This window comes from Nerophis lumbriciformis, linkage group LG18 (genome assembly GCF_033978685.3).
Source record: "Nerophis lumbriciformis linkage group LG18, RoL_Nlum_v2.1, whole genome shotgun sequence".
Classification (NCBI taxonomy): Eukaryota; Metazoa; Chordata; class Actinopteri; order Syngnathiformes; family Syngnathidae; genus Nerophis; species Nerophis lumbriciformis.
The window spans coordinates 30293626-30312199 of NC_084565.2; the positions used below are offsets into that span (position 1 = coordinate 30293626).

General features: G+C 40.2%; 1 protein-coding gene across 1 annotated transcript in view; it reads right to left on the reverse strand.

Annotated features, from left to right (window-relative positions):
- Positions 1-12983: 12983 nt before the first annotated feature.
- The window catches only part of ghrhrl (growth hormone releasing hormone receptor, like), a 31048-nt gene continuing 25457 nt past the window's right edge, over positions 12984-18574 (reverse strand). The window contains exons 12-13 of the mRNA XM_061977411.1: positions 16718-16759; positions 12984-13129 (exon numbers count right to left, since the gene is read on the reverse strand). Of these exons, the coding sequence (XP_061833395.1) occupies positions 13028-13129; positions 16718-16759 (144 nt within the window). The 3' untranslated portion in view covers positions 12984-13027. The remainder of the gene's footprint in view (positions 13130-16717; positions 16760-18574) is intronic.

The window sequence follows — 18574 nt, forward strand, 5'->3', positions numbered from 1 at the left end:
AAATGATGCTAACATGTGACGGGTGTACTGTTGATGACTAGTAGAGATGTCCGATATTATCGGCCGATAAATACTTTAAAATGTAATATCGGAAATTATTGGTATCGGTTTCAAAAAGTAAAATGTATGACTTTTTAAAACCCAGCTGTACGGAGTGGTACACGGACGTAGAGAGTAGTACAGAGAGCCAATAAACCTTAAAGCAGGGGTCACCAACCTTTTTGAAACCAAGAGCTACTTCTTGGGTACTGATTAATGCGAAGGGCTACCAGTTTCCATCCATCCATTTTCTACCGCTTATTCCCTTTGGGGTCGCTGGAGCCTATCTCAGCTACAATCGGGCAGAAGGCGGGGTACAACCTGGACAAGTCGCCACCTCATCGCAGGGGCTACCAGTTTGATACACACTTAAATAAATTGCCAGAAATAGCCAATTTGCTCAATTTACCTTTAACTCTATGTTATTATTAATAATTAATGATATTTATCTTTGTGGAAACACTGATCATCTTAATGATTTCTCACAATAAATATATATAGAAACAGATAAGTATCAATATGCAACACTTTATTTTTATATTTCCTCTAAGTGCACATTTTTCAAATTGAACATTTTCAAATGATCACTTCTAAGACAGTCTTGTGAAATCACAATATCCCATTTTAACACTAAAATTTTTTAACAAATCATGAATTACTTTGCACCATGTTTGTACAAATAATAACTCATGTAAAATACAAAAGTCAACTCTCAAATGTTTAAATAAATCATGTCACACTTTGAACTGGACACCAAATCTGTTATCAGTTTCTTTGTCAGTTAGTGATGACCAAGTCTTTAAAATATTTTCTTGGATTTTCAAATTCTATTTGAGTTTTGTGTCTCTTAGAATTAAAAATGTCGAGCAAAGCGAGACCAGCTTGCTAGTAAATAAATAGAATTTAAAAATTAGAGGCAGCTCACTGGTAAGTGCTGCTATTTGAGCTATTTTTAGAACAGGCCAGCGGGCTACTCATCTGGTCCTTACGGGCTACCTGGTGCCCGCCCTTAAAGGCACTGCCTTTGCCTGCCGGCCCAATCACATAATGTGAATGCAAGCATACTTGGTCAACAGCCATACAGGTCACACTGAGGGTGGCCGTATAAACAACTTTAACACTGTTACAAATATGTGCCACACTGTGAACCCACACCAAACAAGAATGACAAACACATTTCGGGAGAACATTCGCACCGTAACACAACATAAACACAACAGAACAAATACCCAGAAACCCTTGCAGCACTAACTCTGCTGGGACGCTACAATATACACCCCCCCGCCCCCACCTCAACCCCCCAACCCCGTCCACCTCAACCTCCTCATGCTCTCTCAGGGAGAGCATGTCCCAAATTCCAAGCTGCTGTTTTGAGGCATGTTAAAAAAAATAATGCACTTTGTGACTTCAATAATAAATATGGCAGTGCCATGTTGGCATTTTTTTCCATAACTTGATTTGATTTATTTTGGAAAATCTTGTTACATTGTTTAATGCATCCAGCGGGGCATCACAACAAAATTAGGCATAATAATGTGTTAATTCCACGACTGTATATATCGGTATCGGTTGATATCGGAATCGGTAATTAAGAGTTCGACAATATCGGAATATCGGATATCGGCAATAAAGCCATTATCGGACATCTCTAATGACTAGTGATGCATGAATATTTGGCTGCCAAAAAACGACCCTGATCACCAAAAACAGCACTGTTGAAACCGGATGTTGTGATGACATAAGGCAGCATGTCTGTAATGTGGACATACTTTGATACAGCTGAGATAAACCCGCACACAGCAATGTACAAAATGTGCAAATATTATAGAAGGAAAGGCTCACAGCAGCATGATGCAAGTGTGACGTCAGGTTCGCTGCAACTCGCTGTTCGTCGGGGACATCGTGCAACAGTAGTAAAGGCTCTCTAAACACGAGTATAGTCTTCCATAGAGGTGTTAACCTGTTTTTTTTTATTGAGGGCCACATCACAGTAATGGCTGCCTTCAGAAGCCGCTTTTTTAAGATAAATTTAAATCATGCACGTGGGTAATAACCTCTGATTAATCACAATTAATCGAAATTCCAGTGTGATGCAATTGATATTAAAAAAATAATTTGACAGCACTAATATAAATGTATAATCCCTTCATGTTGTTGTACACAATTGCTGATCCATTTGATTTTTCGATTTTTTTATTGATGGATACTAACTTTATTTGAAATCTTAAAGGTAAGTAGCAGATATGTAACTATTTATTTTTATTTTGACAAAAGTATATTAGTAATACAACATAATATAATATTTGGCATGTTTAGATAATATTAAACTCTAAAATATATGTTTTTCTCTATTAAAATTGAAAGACCAAATACATTTAGTAAAGTATTTTGACACAAATTTTTCCCAGACTTTTGCAAGCCACATACAATGATGTGGCGGGTCAGATCTGGCCCCCAGGCCTTGAGTTTGACACCCTGATCCATAATAACACCAGGAAAAAAATTGCTAGATTTGTTGCTACTCGTTTTTAATAAAGAAAAAGTCACATAAAGGATTGGAAAAGTCTCAAGAAACTTGAACAATTCTTAACAAAGTACACTGTAAAATAAGCAGCAAGTGAAAAATAGAACAAAACTATATAAGACAAAAATATGTTAATGCTAATAACACTTTGTTTTTAAATCAATGTATAATTTTTGAGGATTTTTAAAATATATATATGCATTTTACAGTGACGTGCGGTGAGGTTCATGACTGGTGAGGCACTGACTTCATCACAGTCAGATTTACAAACATATGAACCCTAAAGAGTATCTTATTCACCATTTGATTGGCAGCAGTTAACGGGTTATGTTTAAAAGCTCATACCAGCATTCTTCCCTGCTTGGCACTCAGCATCAAGGGTTGGAATTGGGGGTTAAATCACCAAAAATGATTCCCGGGCGCGGCGCCGCTGCTGCCCACTGCTCCCCTCACCTCCCAGGGGGTGATCAAGGGGATGGGTCAAATGCAGAGGACAAATTTCACCACACCTAGTGTGTGTGTGTGACAATAATTGATACTTCAACTTAACTTTAACTTTACACATACAAACTGTAGCACACAAAAAAGCACATTTAATTAAAAAAACTTATTATGGTCTTACTGATTGGAGCTGTGGCCGCAAGGTAGTTGGTGCTTGTCGTGGCGGTAATCCTAGAACCCGTTGGTGGACACCGGCGGTGAGGGATGCCGTCAAGCTGAAGAAGGAGTCCTATCGGGTTCTTTTGGCTCATAGGACTCCTGAGGCAGCGGACAGGTACCGACAGGCCAAGCGGTGTGCGGCTTCAGCGGTCGCAGAGGCAAAAACTCGGACATGGGAGGAGTTCGGTGAGGCCATGGAAAACGACTTCCGGACGGCTTCGAAGCAATTCTGGACCACCATCCGCCGCCTCAGGAAGGGGAAGCAGTGCACTATCAACACCGTGTATGGTGCTGATGGTGTTCTGCTGACCTCGACTGTGGATGTTGTGGATCGGTGGAGGGAATACTTCGAAGACCTCCTCAATCCCACCAACACGTCTTCCTATGAGGAAGCAGTGCCTGGGGAGTCTGTGGTGGGCTCTCCTATTTCTGGGGCTGAGGTTGCTGAGGTAGTTAAAAAGCTCCTCGGTGGCAAGGCCCCGGGGGTAGATGAGATCCGCCCGGAGTTCCTTAAGGCTCTGGATGCTGTGGGGCTGTCTTGGTTGACAAGACTCTGCAGCATCGCGTGGACATCTGGGGCGGTACCACTGGATTGGCAGACCGGGGTGGTGGTTCCTCTCTTTAAGAAGGGGAACCGGAGGGTGTGTTCTAACTATCGTGGGATCACACTCCTCAGCCTTCCCGGTAAGGTCTATTCAGGTGTACTGGAGAGGAGGCTACGCCGGATAGTCGAACCTCGGATTCAGGAGGAACAGTGTGGTTTTCGTCCTGGTCGTGGAACTGTGGACCAGCTCTATACTCTCGGCAGGGTCCTTGAGGGTGCATGGGAGTTTGCCCAACCAGTCTACATGTGTTTTGTGGACTTGGAGAAAGCATTCGACCGTGTCCCTCGGGAAGTCCTGTGGGGAGTGCTCAGAGAGTATGGGGTATCGGACTGTCTGATTGTGGCAGTCCGCTCCCTGTATGATCAGTGCCAGAGCTTGGTCCGCATTGCCGGTAGTAAGTCGGACACGTTTCCAGTGAGGGTTGGACTCCGCCAAGGCTGCCCTTTGTCACCGATTCTGTTCATAACCTTTATGGACAGAATTTCTAGGCGCAGTCAAGGCGTTGAGGGGATCTGGTTTGGTGGCTGCAGGATTAGGTCTCTGCTTTTTGCAGATGATGTGGTCCTGATGGCTTCATCTGGCCAGGATCTTCAGCTCTCACTGGATCGGTTCGCAGCTGAGTGTGAAGCGACTGGGATGAGAATCAGCACCTCCAAGTCCGAGTCCATGGTTCTCGCCCGGAAAAGGGTGGAGTGCCATCTCCGGGTTGGGGCGGAGATCTTGCCCCAAGTGGAGGAGTTCAAGTACCTCTGAGTCTTGTTCACGAGTGAGGGAAGAGTGAATCGTGAGATCGACAGGCGGATCGGTGCGGCGTCTTCAGTAATGCGGACGCTGTATCGGTCCGTTGTGGTGAAGAAGGAGCTGAGCCGGAAGGCAAAGCTCTCAATTTACCGGTCGATCTACGTTCCCATCCTCACCTATGGTCATGAGCTTTGGGTTATGACCGAAAGGACAAGATCACGGGTACAAGCGGCCGAAATGAGTTTCCTCCGCCGGGTGGCGGGGCTCTCCCTTAGAGATAGGGTGAGAAGCTCTGCCATCCGGGAGGAGCTCAAAGTAAAGCCGCTGCTCCTCCACATCGAGAGGAGCCAGATGAGGTGGTTCGGGCATCTGGTCAGGATGCCACCCGAACGCCTCCCTAGGGAGGTGTTTAGGGCACGTCCGACCGGTAGGAGGCCGCGAGGAAGACCCAGGACACGTTGGGAAGACTATGTCTCCCGGCTGGCCTGGGAACGCCTCGGGGTCCCACAGGAAGAGCTGGACGAAGTGGCTGGGGAGAGGGAAGTCTGGGCTTCCCTGCTTAAGCTGCTGCCCCCGCGACCCGACCTCGGATAAGCGGAAGAAGATGGATGGATGGATGGATGGTCTTACCTTTACTTATAAGTGCGGGAACAGTGGTATTCGTGTTGGAGGAGTTGTGAATGAATGAAATATGAAATCCGTGCTGCAGTCTGCAGGTGTACCTAATGTTGTGTCCCTGCAGTCGTTCACGGCACTTTTTGGCTTCTTGTTAAGTGACTTTTTTTGGGTGGATTCGGTCTTGCACGTGGAGCGTTTGGGAGTGGGCTTTGGTTAGTGTGGCACTCCCGTCGGGGGGTGCATTCTGCGCGGCGGTGCATTATCCACGTGGAGGCGTGATTACTGCGAGCCTCACACAGTGCGTCTTCGCAGCAGTTTTATGATTGCTCAGCACAAGAAATACTTTACACACATACTGTACATTATATACCTCAGCTAACTAAACTATGGAAATGTATAATATAGTTCATATAGCAATACAGTCTCACTGCACAGCAGGCCAGCAGTTAGCAGAGTCCGCAATCCATGTTGAGGTACAACTGAGTGACGTGCCTCAACTGGCTGCTGATCACTGCACCGTCTCTTCTCAGTAAATGTGAAAATTCAGCAATTTTGAATAAAAATAATCTAAAACTGGTGAAGTTAAATGGAAAATAACTTTATAGTATAATCACTGAATACATATAACAATTGAATTAATTTTTTTTCTTTTTACATTTTTTTTCTTTCCATGATGGCAGGTGAGGCACCGCCTCACCTGCCTCCAGTGACCGCACGTCACTGGCATTTTAGCAGATTATCCAAATTATATGATGACATCATGTGGGGCAGTGTTTTTCAACCACTGTGCCGCGGCACACTAGTGTACCGTGATATTGTCTGGTGTGCCGTGGGATATTATGTAATTTCACCTAACTGGGTTAAAAATATTTCTTGCAAACCAGTAATTCTAATCCGCAAATGTGCCGTTGTTGAGTGTCTGCACTGTCTAGAGATCGGCAGAGTAACCGTGTAATACTCTTCCATATCAGTAGGTGGCAGCAGGTAGCTAATTGCTTTGTAGATGTCGGGAACATGGTTTGTCGCGATCACAATATGCCGACGACAGCGGGAGGCAGGGTGCAGGTAAAAAGGTATCTAATGCTTAAACCAAAAATGAACAAAAGGCGAGTGCCGCTAAGAAAAGGCATTGAAGCTTAGGGATGTCTGTGCAAAACGAAGCTAAAACTGAACTGGCTGCAAAGTAAACAAAAACAGAATGCTGGACGACAGCAAAGACTTACAGCGCGTGGAGCAGCAGACGGCGTCCACAAAGTACATCCGTACATGACATGACAATCAACAACAAAATAGGAGCGCAAGACAAGAACTAAAACACTACACACAGGAAAACACCAAAAAACTCCAAATAAGTCACGGGGTGATGTGACAGGTCGTGACTTTGAGACAAGAGCTATAGTGATGCATGGTTGGTTATGGTTTGAATTCATATCCAACAATTGCGAGAACAACTTTTTATTGTCAATATCGGCTGCTGAATTTTTATTTTTTTATGTTTTCTGCTGGTGGTGTGCCTCGAGATTTTTTCAATGTAAAAAATGTGTCTTGGCTCAGAAAGGGTTGAAAAACACTGATGTACTCTCTACTAACGGTACTCTTACTTAAATAGTAAATGGGTTATGCTTGGAAAGCGCTTTGACACTATTTCCACGTTAATGATACTTTTACGGAGACGGGAATAACTATTGCATGAAACAACAAACTGTAGTCACTGCACTTTCTTAATGAGAGTTACAGTAAACATGTCCAGGCAGGCAGAAAGAAACATGTCTCCTGTTATTAAGTTGACATTAAACCCCCACTCTTTTCCTCCCTTACCTCCTCTGCTGGCTGTTTGAAGAAAACAAAAGAAACCGCTTCAGTTATCAAAACGTTAACTTGGTCGTGAAATATAGTAAACAGTTTATGGAAAGTGTGGTCGTCGTCCATGTTGGAATTGAGGACACCGAACCCCCCCAGCAAACAATGATTTAAAAATTTAGATTTCAGCAAATTTAGTGTCTTGTTCTAATTTAACAACTTTTATTAGAAAGGGAAAGTAATAAAAAATAAAACTTACCGGTAATTTTAAAAAGAGCGCGAAAACCTTCCAAGCTGCCTGATGTTCGTGGAGACTGACTTGACACTTCCTGTCGTCTTTCTCTGTTAACAGCAGCTTTTACACCACACAGACCCCTCATTGGCCCACTTTATGCCCCCACTACGAACCCTGACACGGGGGTGGGCTTCTCCGGTGGGTCGTAAAACACACACACACACACACATACACACATTGAGTCGATGGAAGTCTTTGAAAGTGTGTGATAGTTAAGACCGTGTATGAAAACGACCACCAGGGGGCAGCAGCGTGGCTTCACATTAATAATACCAAGGTGCGTCCCAGGACTGTTTTTAATTGGCCCTCGGCACAATATAAACGATAAAACAATAAAAATAAAAAAAACTGTCAAAAGTTGAAAAAAAATAAAATAATTTTAATAGAATACTGTCCAAATAGCAGGCAAATAAAGTAATAATATTAAGAGAACTTTTGTTTATTTAATCGATGTATTTGTAGATATTACTTTGTTATTGTTGTTGCTTTCTTTTTTTCTTTTTTTTGGGGGGGGGGGGCGGGGGTATGGATGGGATAATAAATAAATGGGTTGTACTTGTATAGCGCTTTTCTACCTTCAAGGTACTCAAAGCGCTTTGACACTACTTCCACATTTACCCATTCACACACTGATGGAGGGAGCTGCCATGCAAGGCGCTAACCAGCACCCATCAGGAGCAAGGGTGAAGTGTCTTGCTCAGGACACAACGGACATGACGAGGTTGGTACTAGGTGGGGATTGAACCAGGGACCCTCGGGTCGCGCACGGCCATTCTCCCACTGCGCCACGCCGTCCCAAACAAAAATATTTTGACATTTAGGGCAGACAATAGATATATGATTTATGTGAATATGATGTAATGGATAGGAATGTCTGATGCTGGATGTCAATCAAAATAAAATGAAAAAAAAAAAAATAATAATACTAAGAGAAAAAACATTCCTCAGAATCAGAAATACTTTATTAATCCCCGAGGGGAAATTAAGATATTCAGCACAATCCCATTCAGGAGCAGACAAACATTACAGGGAGACAGAACAGGATCGCTGACGGGTCTGCCAACTTCCGGCGCCCCTTACAAAAAATGGTGGTGAGTAAATAGAAAAAATATTCAGTCCAAGCCTGGGCCCCTGGATAGAGGGTCCAGACTGAGGCCAAGGGGGAAAAAACTCATAGCCATAGCACACATAAGCATGTGTGTTAAAGGGAAACATCAAAGAAAACAAAGGACATGCAATACATTAAAAGAGCAGAGCTGCTGCAACCAGCTGCCATTCCAGCAGTGCCATTTCTACATACAGCCACAAAAATAAAACAACAACAAAACAAAACAAAAAAAACATACAGTGTGGTGGCCTCTGCGGCGTTCCACACCATCATCTGCTGGGGTGGGGGGAGCATAGCCAGAGACAGGAGCGGACCCAACAAAGCAACCAAGAGAGCCGACTCCACCTTCGGCCGTCCACCAACTCTCGGCCATTGTCCGATACACGCTCATTCAGCCAAGACCCTGCGAAGCTTGTCCGTCCCGCAGCCCTGTCTCTTCATCCACATCTCCTCCGGTCTCTCCAAAAGGACTCTGGTGTGGCAGAGACCCAGCAGCTGGTCTCCATGGTGTGTCTTCACTATGATAAAGTCAAATGTGTCGAGCTTTGCTTTTTCTGCTTCTTCCTATTTGGACATGTTGCAATAGGAAATTGCAAATATGTATGCATGTTCAAAATAAACTTTGCCATTGTTTACATAATTCACCCTTTTGTTTATAGTTCTAGTCTGTTTTTTTTTTTTCAAAGGACACATTTCCAGAGTGAGGGTTGTTGCACCAGTGAGCCCCGGATGTGGAAGTACTGCTCTGTTTTAAACTGAGACTTGAATGTCATAAAAACTGTTAGCTCCATCCTTTGACACTCCACCTTCGACTCCTGTCCGAACACGCTACACCAGTGGTGTCAAAGTCAATGAATGATCTATGGCCCCCGGGTTGATATTTGATTAGTATTAGAACCGGCCCGCAGGCCAAGGCCGCCTGCTGCTGTTTTGCACGCACCAATACTCTATCAGTGTTGGCGCTAGGAATTTTCAAAACGGGGTCCCGATGAAGTCATAAAAATGGGGTCCCACAGTAAATTTTTGGAGTTCCACTTTTTTGTAACTGTTAAGAAAACAAATGATAAATGTATGCATTATCCTGTTATATCTCACATTCTATATTGTGTTTTGAAAAAAGGTTGTCATAAACGTTATTTAATTCATTAAATTAAAAAAATACAAAAGAAAACACAATTTTATGCATATGTCAATTTATTCAGTTATAAACATTCATTCACTTTCTTCTTTCCTTCATGGGCAGGGAAATATAAGATTTTTTCTTCATCCTGCTCCTTCTCAGGCGTTGATGTGTAAATGTATAACTGAATAATTGTGGTATAATTGTCTATCAAAGATGCACATCAATGAAGGAGATAAAAAAAAAAAAAGATCTAAACTTTACCGCTGCCGGTATTTTTTTTCTATATTTTTATTGTAATATTTTCAGAATGGGTTTGTTCTATTTTTGGCCAAAGTAATACAAAGAAAATAATCTGAAGTTGTCTTTAGCCATGATTTAATAGTCCGGCCCGCGTGTGCACAGATTTTCCTCCATGCGGCCCCTGAGCTAAAATGAGTTTGACACCCCTGCGCTACACCATGGATTCTCAAACTGTGGTACGGGTATCACTAGTGGTACACCAAATCACTAAATTAAATATTGTAATGTAAAAGTTTTATTTTACTATATATTAAAACACAGTGTTACTGTTCAAACTTTGTGTAATGTTAAAATATACCTGCTGAATAAAACCTCTACCTTGTTTTTGATGAATACTCAGGCCTACTACGATACTGTATTTTAATGTTGGTCATTATGGTGGTACTTGAAGAGCCAAGTGTTTTCTGATGTGGTACTTGGTGAAAAAAGTTTGAGAACCGCTACGCTAGACTATAACTAGAACCAATATTAATAAAACAAAATCATACTGTTAAGAGAATAAAATTGTTTTCTTCTTTTTTTAACCATTTGGGGACATTCAATTTTAATCATCCTCCAAATCAAACAGGACATAAACATCCTTAAAAAATTTTGAAAGGCGTAAAAACCTTTTGGATTCATTTATTTTTCTTTTTGCTCAAATCTCTCAAAAGTTTTTGGGTAATTTTGAACTTTTTGAATAAGTTTTGAACAGATAATGTCACATGTTTCAAATAGTAAAATAACTCATGGTTTGCAAATTTCTACTAATTGACAACTGTGAAATCCATCCATACATCAATTTTCTACCGCTTGTCCCTTTCCGGGTCGCGGGGGGTGCTGGAGCCTATCTCAGCTAAATCATTCTATTAAAAGGTCTTTAAAGGGTTAACATAATAACCTAAAAAAACATTACATGTTTGGTATTTTTGTTTAAGGCTGAAATTGATTGAGCAAAAAAAAAAGTAGAAAAAAATATGAATTTCGAATAACTGCAAGTACACCTGTGAAGAATTGTATATTACCAAACTCTTGGGAATAATCATGTATATTAGAGTAACAACAAAAACAATATCAAAATAAAGCAAAAAAAAAAAACTTACTGAAAGGACAAAAAAAAGTTAGCTTTTGAAGTGGTGATTTGAGGCAAAATAATGTCATTTTCGTTGCATGAAGTTGAAATATTAAAGACATTTTTTTTTTTTAAGTAATATTATGAGCAACAAACAAATTAAAGAATAAAGTTGCAAAGTCGGGAAAACGTTATACTATTTCGAGAACAAAGACTATCTCTTCATAATATTAGGAAAGAAGAAATCACAATAGACTCGAAAAATGTGAAACGATAAAAAACAAAAACAAAAAAACTCAACCAATACAAAGCTGAGATGCAGGCTGTTTTTTCTTTAACTATATGCCAAACTTTGAATTTACCACATAACTTTTGAATTGCTGATGCCTACATGGCAGCACTACACAAAAACATTTTAATCTTCTACTTCCCATGAATTTAACAAACTAATGCAAACCTTTCCAAGATTTCAATTTGCAATAAAGTCATTGAGTAATGGTTACGTTCAGAGACCCTCTGCGAATGGCAAAGAAAATGCAAAAAATTTCTATTTTTAAACTCTAAACCCTGTAATTTGCCTCTTATAATTATCAAATCAATTCATTTTTACACATCAAGAAACCATTACAGACATAATACAGTATTGCTGTCACAAAATGTGCAGTTATGTAACACCATTACTTGTCAACGCATCTTTATGCTAGGAAATGTTGAGTGAATTATCTGGTGAGACAGCACTCTTTTTCTGCTGCAGATAGAGCCATCGAACCGCTTGATACTTGAAAAATAACAGATATTTACAATATAAAGAAGAGAAAATAAATTGCCGGATACACAACAATCTACTGTGCTGGATTTCAATTTTCATAACTGTCTACCAGATGTTGTCTTTTTTTTTTTTTTTTTTAAATATGTAGCAAAATGTCTGACTGTTTTCTGCAAAAGTGCCTTACAAATTTAAAGATCAGTGTGTTTTCAATAAATAATGGATGTGTATCTGGGTAAAGTGGATTTCTGTAATTTGTGTTTTTTCCCCCACTGAAAAAACAGGTATGTCAACATATTGGCCCTCAAAATAAAACAAATAACTCCACTGTTTCTTTCAGGTTTGGTAAGGATCCACTAGTTTAAAGTGGAAAAAAATATATGAATAAAATATTGATATTTTTGGGAAGCTGACATTTTTGGTCCTCAGGTACAAGTTTTTGTTTTAAATTGAATAGTGTTGAAAAAAGAATGCATAAAAAAACATTTGCCCATTTCCAGGCCTAATAATAACATAATATATGTTTAGTCTATTTCTAAAAAACAACAACATTCCTATTAGCACTTAAACTGGCATTTAAATGGTTAAATTCCCAACTAGACAGTATTTTTTGTTATGTATACTTAAAAAAAAAAAAGTAGTTTTAAAAGATTATCTGTATATAGCAGTTTTTGGAAGTAGACATTTGTTGTCATTAGGATCGAAAATGTAAGGGGAAATTTTAACCCTTTATTTCCCAAATACTGCGATGAGGTGGCGACTTGTCCAGGGTGTACCCAGCCTTCCGCCCGATTGTAGCTGAGATAGGCTCCAGCGACCCCCCGCGACCCCTAAAGGGACAAGCGGTAGAAAATGGATGGATGGATGGATTTCCCAAATATTTGCTTACCTAATTTGATTGATCAGAAAAAACATGTAAATAACCTGTTTAGGAACATGCTGCATGTGATGTTATCTTGCTTTTGCACAATACAGATAAGTAAACTATAAGATAAGTGTCCAAAAACACCAACAACACAAATATTGTACTAAAGATGAACAAATGTTCTTTTTAAAACAGCTTTTTTATTCAACTGCCATTCGTGTTTTGACAATGACGGAATAACAGTAAATATTGTTATACAATATCCGGAAAAATATCTAAAACTCATTAACAATATGTTGTCCTTCTGGCTTATTGCAAATAAATTCATACGTACATTAAAAACCACCTCACCGAAAATACAAAGCAGTAAAAACGGAAACATTTTATTGACTAATTAATGGCATCATTCTCTTTTTTTTGTTAGTTTGACCAAAGAAGCCATCAAAAAAGTCTAGAAGCTGACCTGTCAGTGTGTGTGTGTGTGTGTGTGTGTGTGTGTGTGTGTGTGTGTGTGTTATGTCACATGGGGCATCTAGAAGGGCGTGTCCATCATGCTGCACTTGGCAGCGGGAGACACCACGCCATAGCTCCTCTCCTGCCACCTCAGCCACTGCATGTGCACCTCTTTCTGCACCTACAGTACACACAGTTACATTATATTATGTACAATATATTCACTTTATTAATGATTTGGACTGCATGATAAAGTAGAAAAGGAATGCATAGCTCTTTTTGACCACGTGGTTATTTAATAACAAGTACATTGTACAACACAGCATCAACAGAACCGATGTTGTAATTGCGGTAAGGAGCAAACAGCATGAATGAGTTCAATGTAAACAACAGTACAGGGAGAGTAGAATTAATTAGAAAAAAATACATACATAAGAGGAGGTTGCCTACAGCCACAGCTGAAAATGCCAATGTTATTTGACACGACGCCAATTAGAGACGTCAGCGGTTTAACCACGCAGTAGTTAGTGTAGGGACGTCACATTCAACGTTTTTGGTCTCTGATATCATCAGATCTGATTTCGAGTCCCGAGCCGATACTTTCCCAATAGATTATATAACAAAAAATAACTGAAATTAAATCATTTGGGTTTTGCCCTTCATGCCATCCTGTCTCCAGAAACGTATTCCCCGAGTTTGTAAACAATAACAAAAAACACCCAACACACATTTATTAATACAAGAACAAAAAAATGAAAATAATGATTGAATCACTTAAGTATCATTCATATTCTTTTTTTTTTTTTAACATTTGTTTATTGAGTTTTTAGCCACATAATTGACAGGAACAGTCAAACACATCAAATGTGTATCATTTATATTCTGAAACCATAATATGTATTGATAGTATCAACATCTGGCTCCATCACCCTTACTTTACGTTGACGTTTCTTGTGTCGTCTTGCTTTGTGTATAGTGTTGTCCCGATACCAATATTTTGGTACCGGTACCAAAATGTATTTCGATACTTTTCAGTACTTTTCTAAATAAAGGGTACAACAAAAATGTCATTATTGGCTTTATTTTAACTAAAAATCTTAGGGTACATTAAACATGTGTTTCTTATTGCAAGTTTGTCCTTAAATAAAATAGTGAACATACAAGACAACTTGTCTTTTAGTAGTAAGTAAACAAACAAAAACTCCTAATTTAGTCTGCTGACATATGCAGTAACATATTGTGTCATTTTACATTCTATTATTTTGTCAACATTATTAAGGACAAGTGGTGAAGTGAAGTGAAGTGAATTATATTTATATAGCGCTTTTTCTCTAGTGACTCAAAGCGCTTTACATAGTGAAACCCAATATCTAAGTTACATTTAAACCAGTGTGGGTGACACTGGGAGCAGGTGGGTAAAGTGTCTTACCCAAGGACACAACGGCAGTGACTAGGATGGCGGAAGCGGGGATCGAACCTGGAACCCTCAAGTTGCTGGCACGGCCACTCTACCCCCCGTGGTAGAAAATTAATTATTAATCTACTTGTTCATTTACTGTTAATATCTGCTTACTTTCTCTTTTAACATGTTATATCTACACTTCTGTTAAAATGTAATAATCACTTATTATTCTGTTGTTTGATATTTTACATTAGTTTTGGATGATACCACAAATTTGGGTATCAATCCGATACCAAGTAGTTACAGGATCATACATTGGTCATATTCAAAGTCCTCATGTGTACAGGGACATATTTCCTGAGTATATGAACATAACATAAATGTAAAAAAAAAACGAAAGAAGATTTTGTGATGCTAAAAAATATTGATGTAATCATACTACTATCGACTAGATACGCTCCTGTACTTGGTATCATCACAGTGGATGTTAGGTGTAGATCCGCCAATGGCGTTTGTTTATAATGTAGCGTCCCAGAAGAGTTGGTGCTGCAGGGAATTCTGGGAATTTGTTCTGTGGTGTTTATGTTTTGTTGCAGTGCAAATATTCCCCCAAAGTGTGTTTATCATTGTTGTTTAGTGTGGTTTCACTATATGGCACATGTTTATGACAGTGTTAGCGTTGTTCATACGGCCACCCTTAGTGTGGCATGTATGGCTGTTGACTAAGTATGACTTTCATTCACTGTTGTGTAGTGTAATCAAAGTTAAGCTGATTGTCCTAATTGTTATTATTATTATTATTAAAGTATCAACGATTGTCACACACACACTAGGTGTGGTGATATTGTTCTCTGCATTTGACCCATCACCCTTGATGAGGTGAGGGGGAGCAGTGAGCAGCAGCGGTGGCCGCGCCCGTGAATCATTTTTGGTGATTTAACCCCCAATTCCAACCCTTGATGCTGAGTGCCAAGCAGGGAGGTAATGGGTCCCATTTTTATAGTCTGGTTAAAGATTGAAAATAGTGAATCTTTGTCTTGACTTTGTCAACTTCTGACCACTTGTAACACATCCAATGTCATGACTCCGGTGCGCTAGTACTATACTAATACTGGTATACCGTACAAACCTAGTGTGTGTGTGTGTAGCATGCTTGGACATTCCTTTTCCTCTAGTCCTCCGGTGATATTGATACTTGGAAGAAACTTGGTTTATTTTGCTGTTGGTGATTTGTACTTTAGAAGCGTGTTGTAGCTTGTTCTCAAATTTGAGCCTGTGTTCTGGCAAGACACGCAGCCTCCTGAAACTCATACAAATCCTGCATGTGTGTAACAAGGAATATGGAAATGTAATTGGGCCTCCCTGAGCGTGCATCCATTTTGACGGAATCTTTCACTTGAGTGCAATCTTTAGCCATGTATATGGGAGTCTGAGAGACAGCTGTGGTAAAGATCAGCAGCCGTTCAGTAAAAAAAAGGACAAATATCGGCCCCCCGAGCCAATTCCATGATAGTTTCAGTTCAATTTGTCACAATAAGTTCAGTCTCCAGCTCTGTGGTGGCGTCAAATGCACACTGCACTGAAGTCTTGCGAGATTTCAACAGCAGAGATCTGGCGTGATGTCCAAAATCCCTCTTTTTGGACAATTTTAGAAGCATTTTTTTGTTATTTTCAATTGCCTTTTAGTTCATTCAAATGGAAAGTTTTCGTTCAAGTTCAAATGATTACATGTTCTTGCTTTGTCACTTGTATTAGGCATTAGACTACCTACTCAGTGGCCTAGTGGTTATAGTGTCCGCCCTGAGATCAGTAGGTCGTGAGTTAAAACCCCGGCCGAGTCATACCAAAGACTATAAAAATGGGACCCTGCTTGGCACTCAGCATCAAGGGTTGGAATTGGTAGTTAAATCACCAAAAATGATTCCCAGGCGCGGCCACCGCTGCTGCTCACTGCTCCCCTCACCTCCCAGGGGGTGAACAAGGGGATGGGTCAAATGCAGAGGACAAATTTCACCACACCTAGTGTGTGTGTGACAATCATTGGTACTTTAACTTTAACTTAACTTAAATTAGTAATACTTCAACGTGGGAATGTGGACGTAGAAGAATGTGTTGGCCTCCATCATCTTTATTACTACTTCTGGTGTTTTGTCGCTGGTGTTGTCTGTCAAGGAAGGGGCGAACAGGGTTGACCTCACGTTAATCATGTCGTTACATAAGCGCACCCTGGGGTTTTCTTTTATAGCTTATGTAATGAGGGCAAGAGGAACTGCAAATTATGTTTAACTTGTTGACCTGCAATAGTCCCCCCCCCCCCCCACCATTGTCAAGGAATGTGGTGTATCCATGCGGCGGGCACTGACTCACCTCTTGGTTAAGAAAGCAGTAGAGGATTGCCACAAGCAGACCCTGAAAGACAACATTTGAAAGTGAGTCATGTTAATCAAATACATTTTTTTATACATTAATTTTCCTCACAAAGTTAATGCAAATGCAGCATCTCTTCTAGTCTTCATTTTTCACAAATGTTTCACTGGCTACATTCTTTACCACATCACAATTCAATCAGCAACGACATCAGAGGTGTCAGCGTTCCCCACTGACATGAGGAGTTTTGCTGGTAAATATTGAACACAAGTTCAGTTATGGGACGAATTCACTAACACACCTTAGACAAAAAAACAATCTTATAAGACATAAAATAATCAGGCTGTCTTTTGTCGGAAGGGGGAAAATCAGGACAAAACTGCCTGATTCTTTTTACCCCGCTTAAATGCTGGCACTCGCAACTTTCATTGGTCCCTGGGTGGCTTTTTTTTGTTGCAGATTTACTCAACAACAACAAAAAGCCCAGACTCGCCAACCTGTGGGATTTTTTTGGGCGCTCAATTCTACGGAATGTTATGTTGGAAGACAAAATAGATTTGGTTTTAATGGTTTATGAAAACCGATGGAACATTTTAGTTAAACTGAATAATACCAAAAGCGGGGTGTATTAAAACAAGTGGCAGGCTTACACACACACATGCATCCACAAAAAATATACCCCACACACACACATACCTCACCCCCCATCCAATGCCCTTGACACAAATTCCTTAGGGGTGATGGACAGCTGGGCAGCGCCTGAAGAGCTGCAGCCTGCCACCGTAGCTCCCACTCCCTCCCCTCTGTTGCAAGTCTTGAGATGTATGTTGCAATATGTATATGTGCTTTGCTATGAAGGTTTTTTTTCCCACTCCAGACTGGGCCCCCTGAGGAGCCCAGTCTAGATTGTATTTTTTTACTCGTCCTCCCCAGGGTTGACCTTTTTCCCATCTTTTACGGGGCGCATTGTGGCGGCCCATCAGTGTTCCTGTTCTGTAACCCTGTACACTGTTTGTTTGTCTAATCTTGAACGGGTTTGTGCTGAAAACAAAGTTTCGTTGTACTTGTGCAATGACAAGAAAGACCTATCCTATCCTATCCTTTGTAGAGCGCAGTGAGACGTGAGAAATTTCAAGCCAGTTAAACTTAAGGGGTTTAATAACAACGCCACTGTGTGGTGTTTGTGTCGGAAAAATAACAGCACCGGCAACACAGTTGGGGTGCACGTTTTAATACATTTTCACCCTTTTACATGCAGCAGTTAGGGAGTAGAAGAGTTTGCTTACACACACGTGTCCAAATCTCTTAGCATTACTATACCTGGCAGTTCCGACATATTCTTCCTTTTGAACTATTTTGTAATATTTTCTTTTCACTATGCAGTTTCATTGTGTAAAATCAACTAACAGTTTAATAGTTAGGTGAAGTGAAGGTTTGACTTTTTTTTTTGTGACACATCATTACAATCAACTCCATCGGATTCAAACACATGCAATTATTTGATCATTTCCAAGTAAGGAAGACCTGTCTGGGCTGATGATATATGATTATATTCAATCATAGACTTCCTTGCATAATTAGGGCACAGGAAATAATTCATTCGTTGGAGACGGTTATATTGTGTTCTTTAACACACACACTTATTATAGAGCAATCATTTAAGAGAACTTTGAATCAAACATTACTTAACACAAGCTGACACCTCTGAATGTGTGATTAAATTATTATTTTTTTTATTAATCCAACATCAGATTTTCATTAAGACAATTCTCCAGTGCCCTGAATCATATAGACATATTTTGAGATTCTGATCAAACTGCTGCTGAACTATAACTAGTATTTGACTAATTATATGTG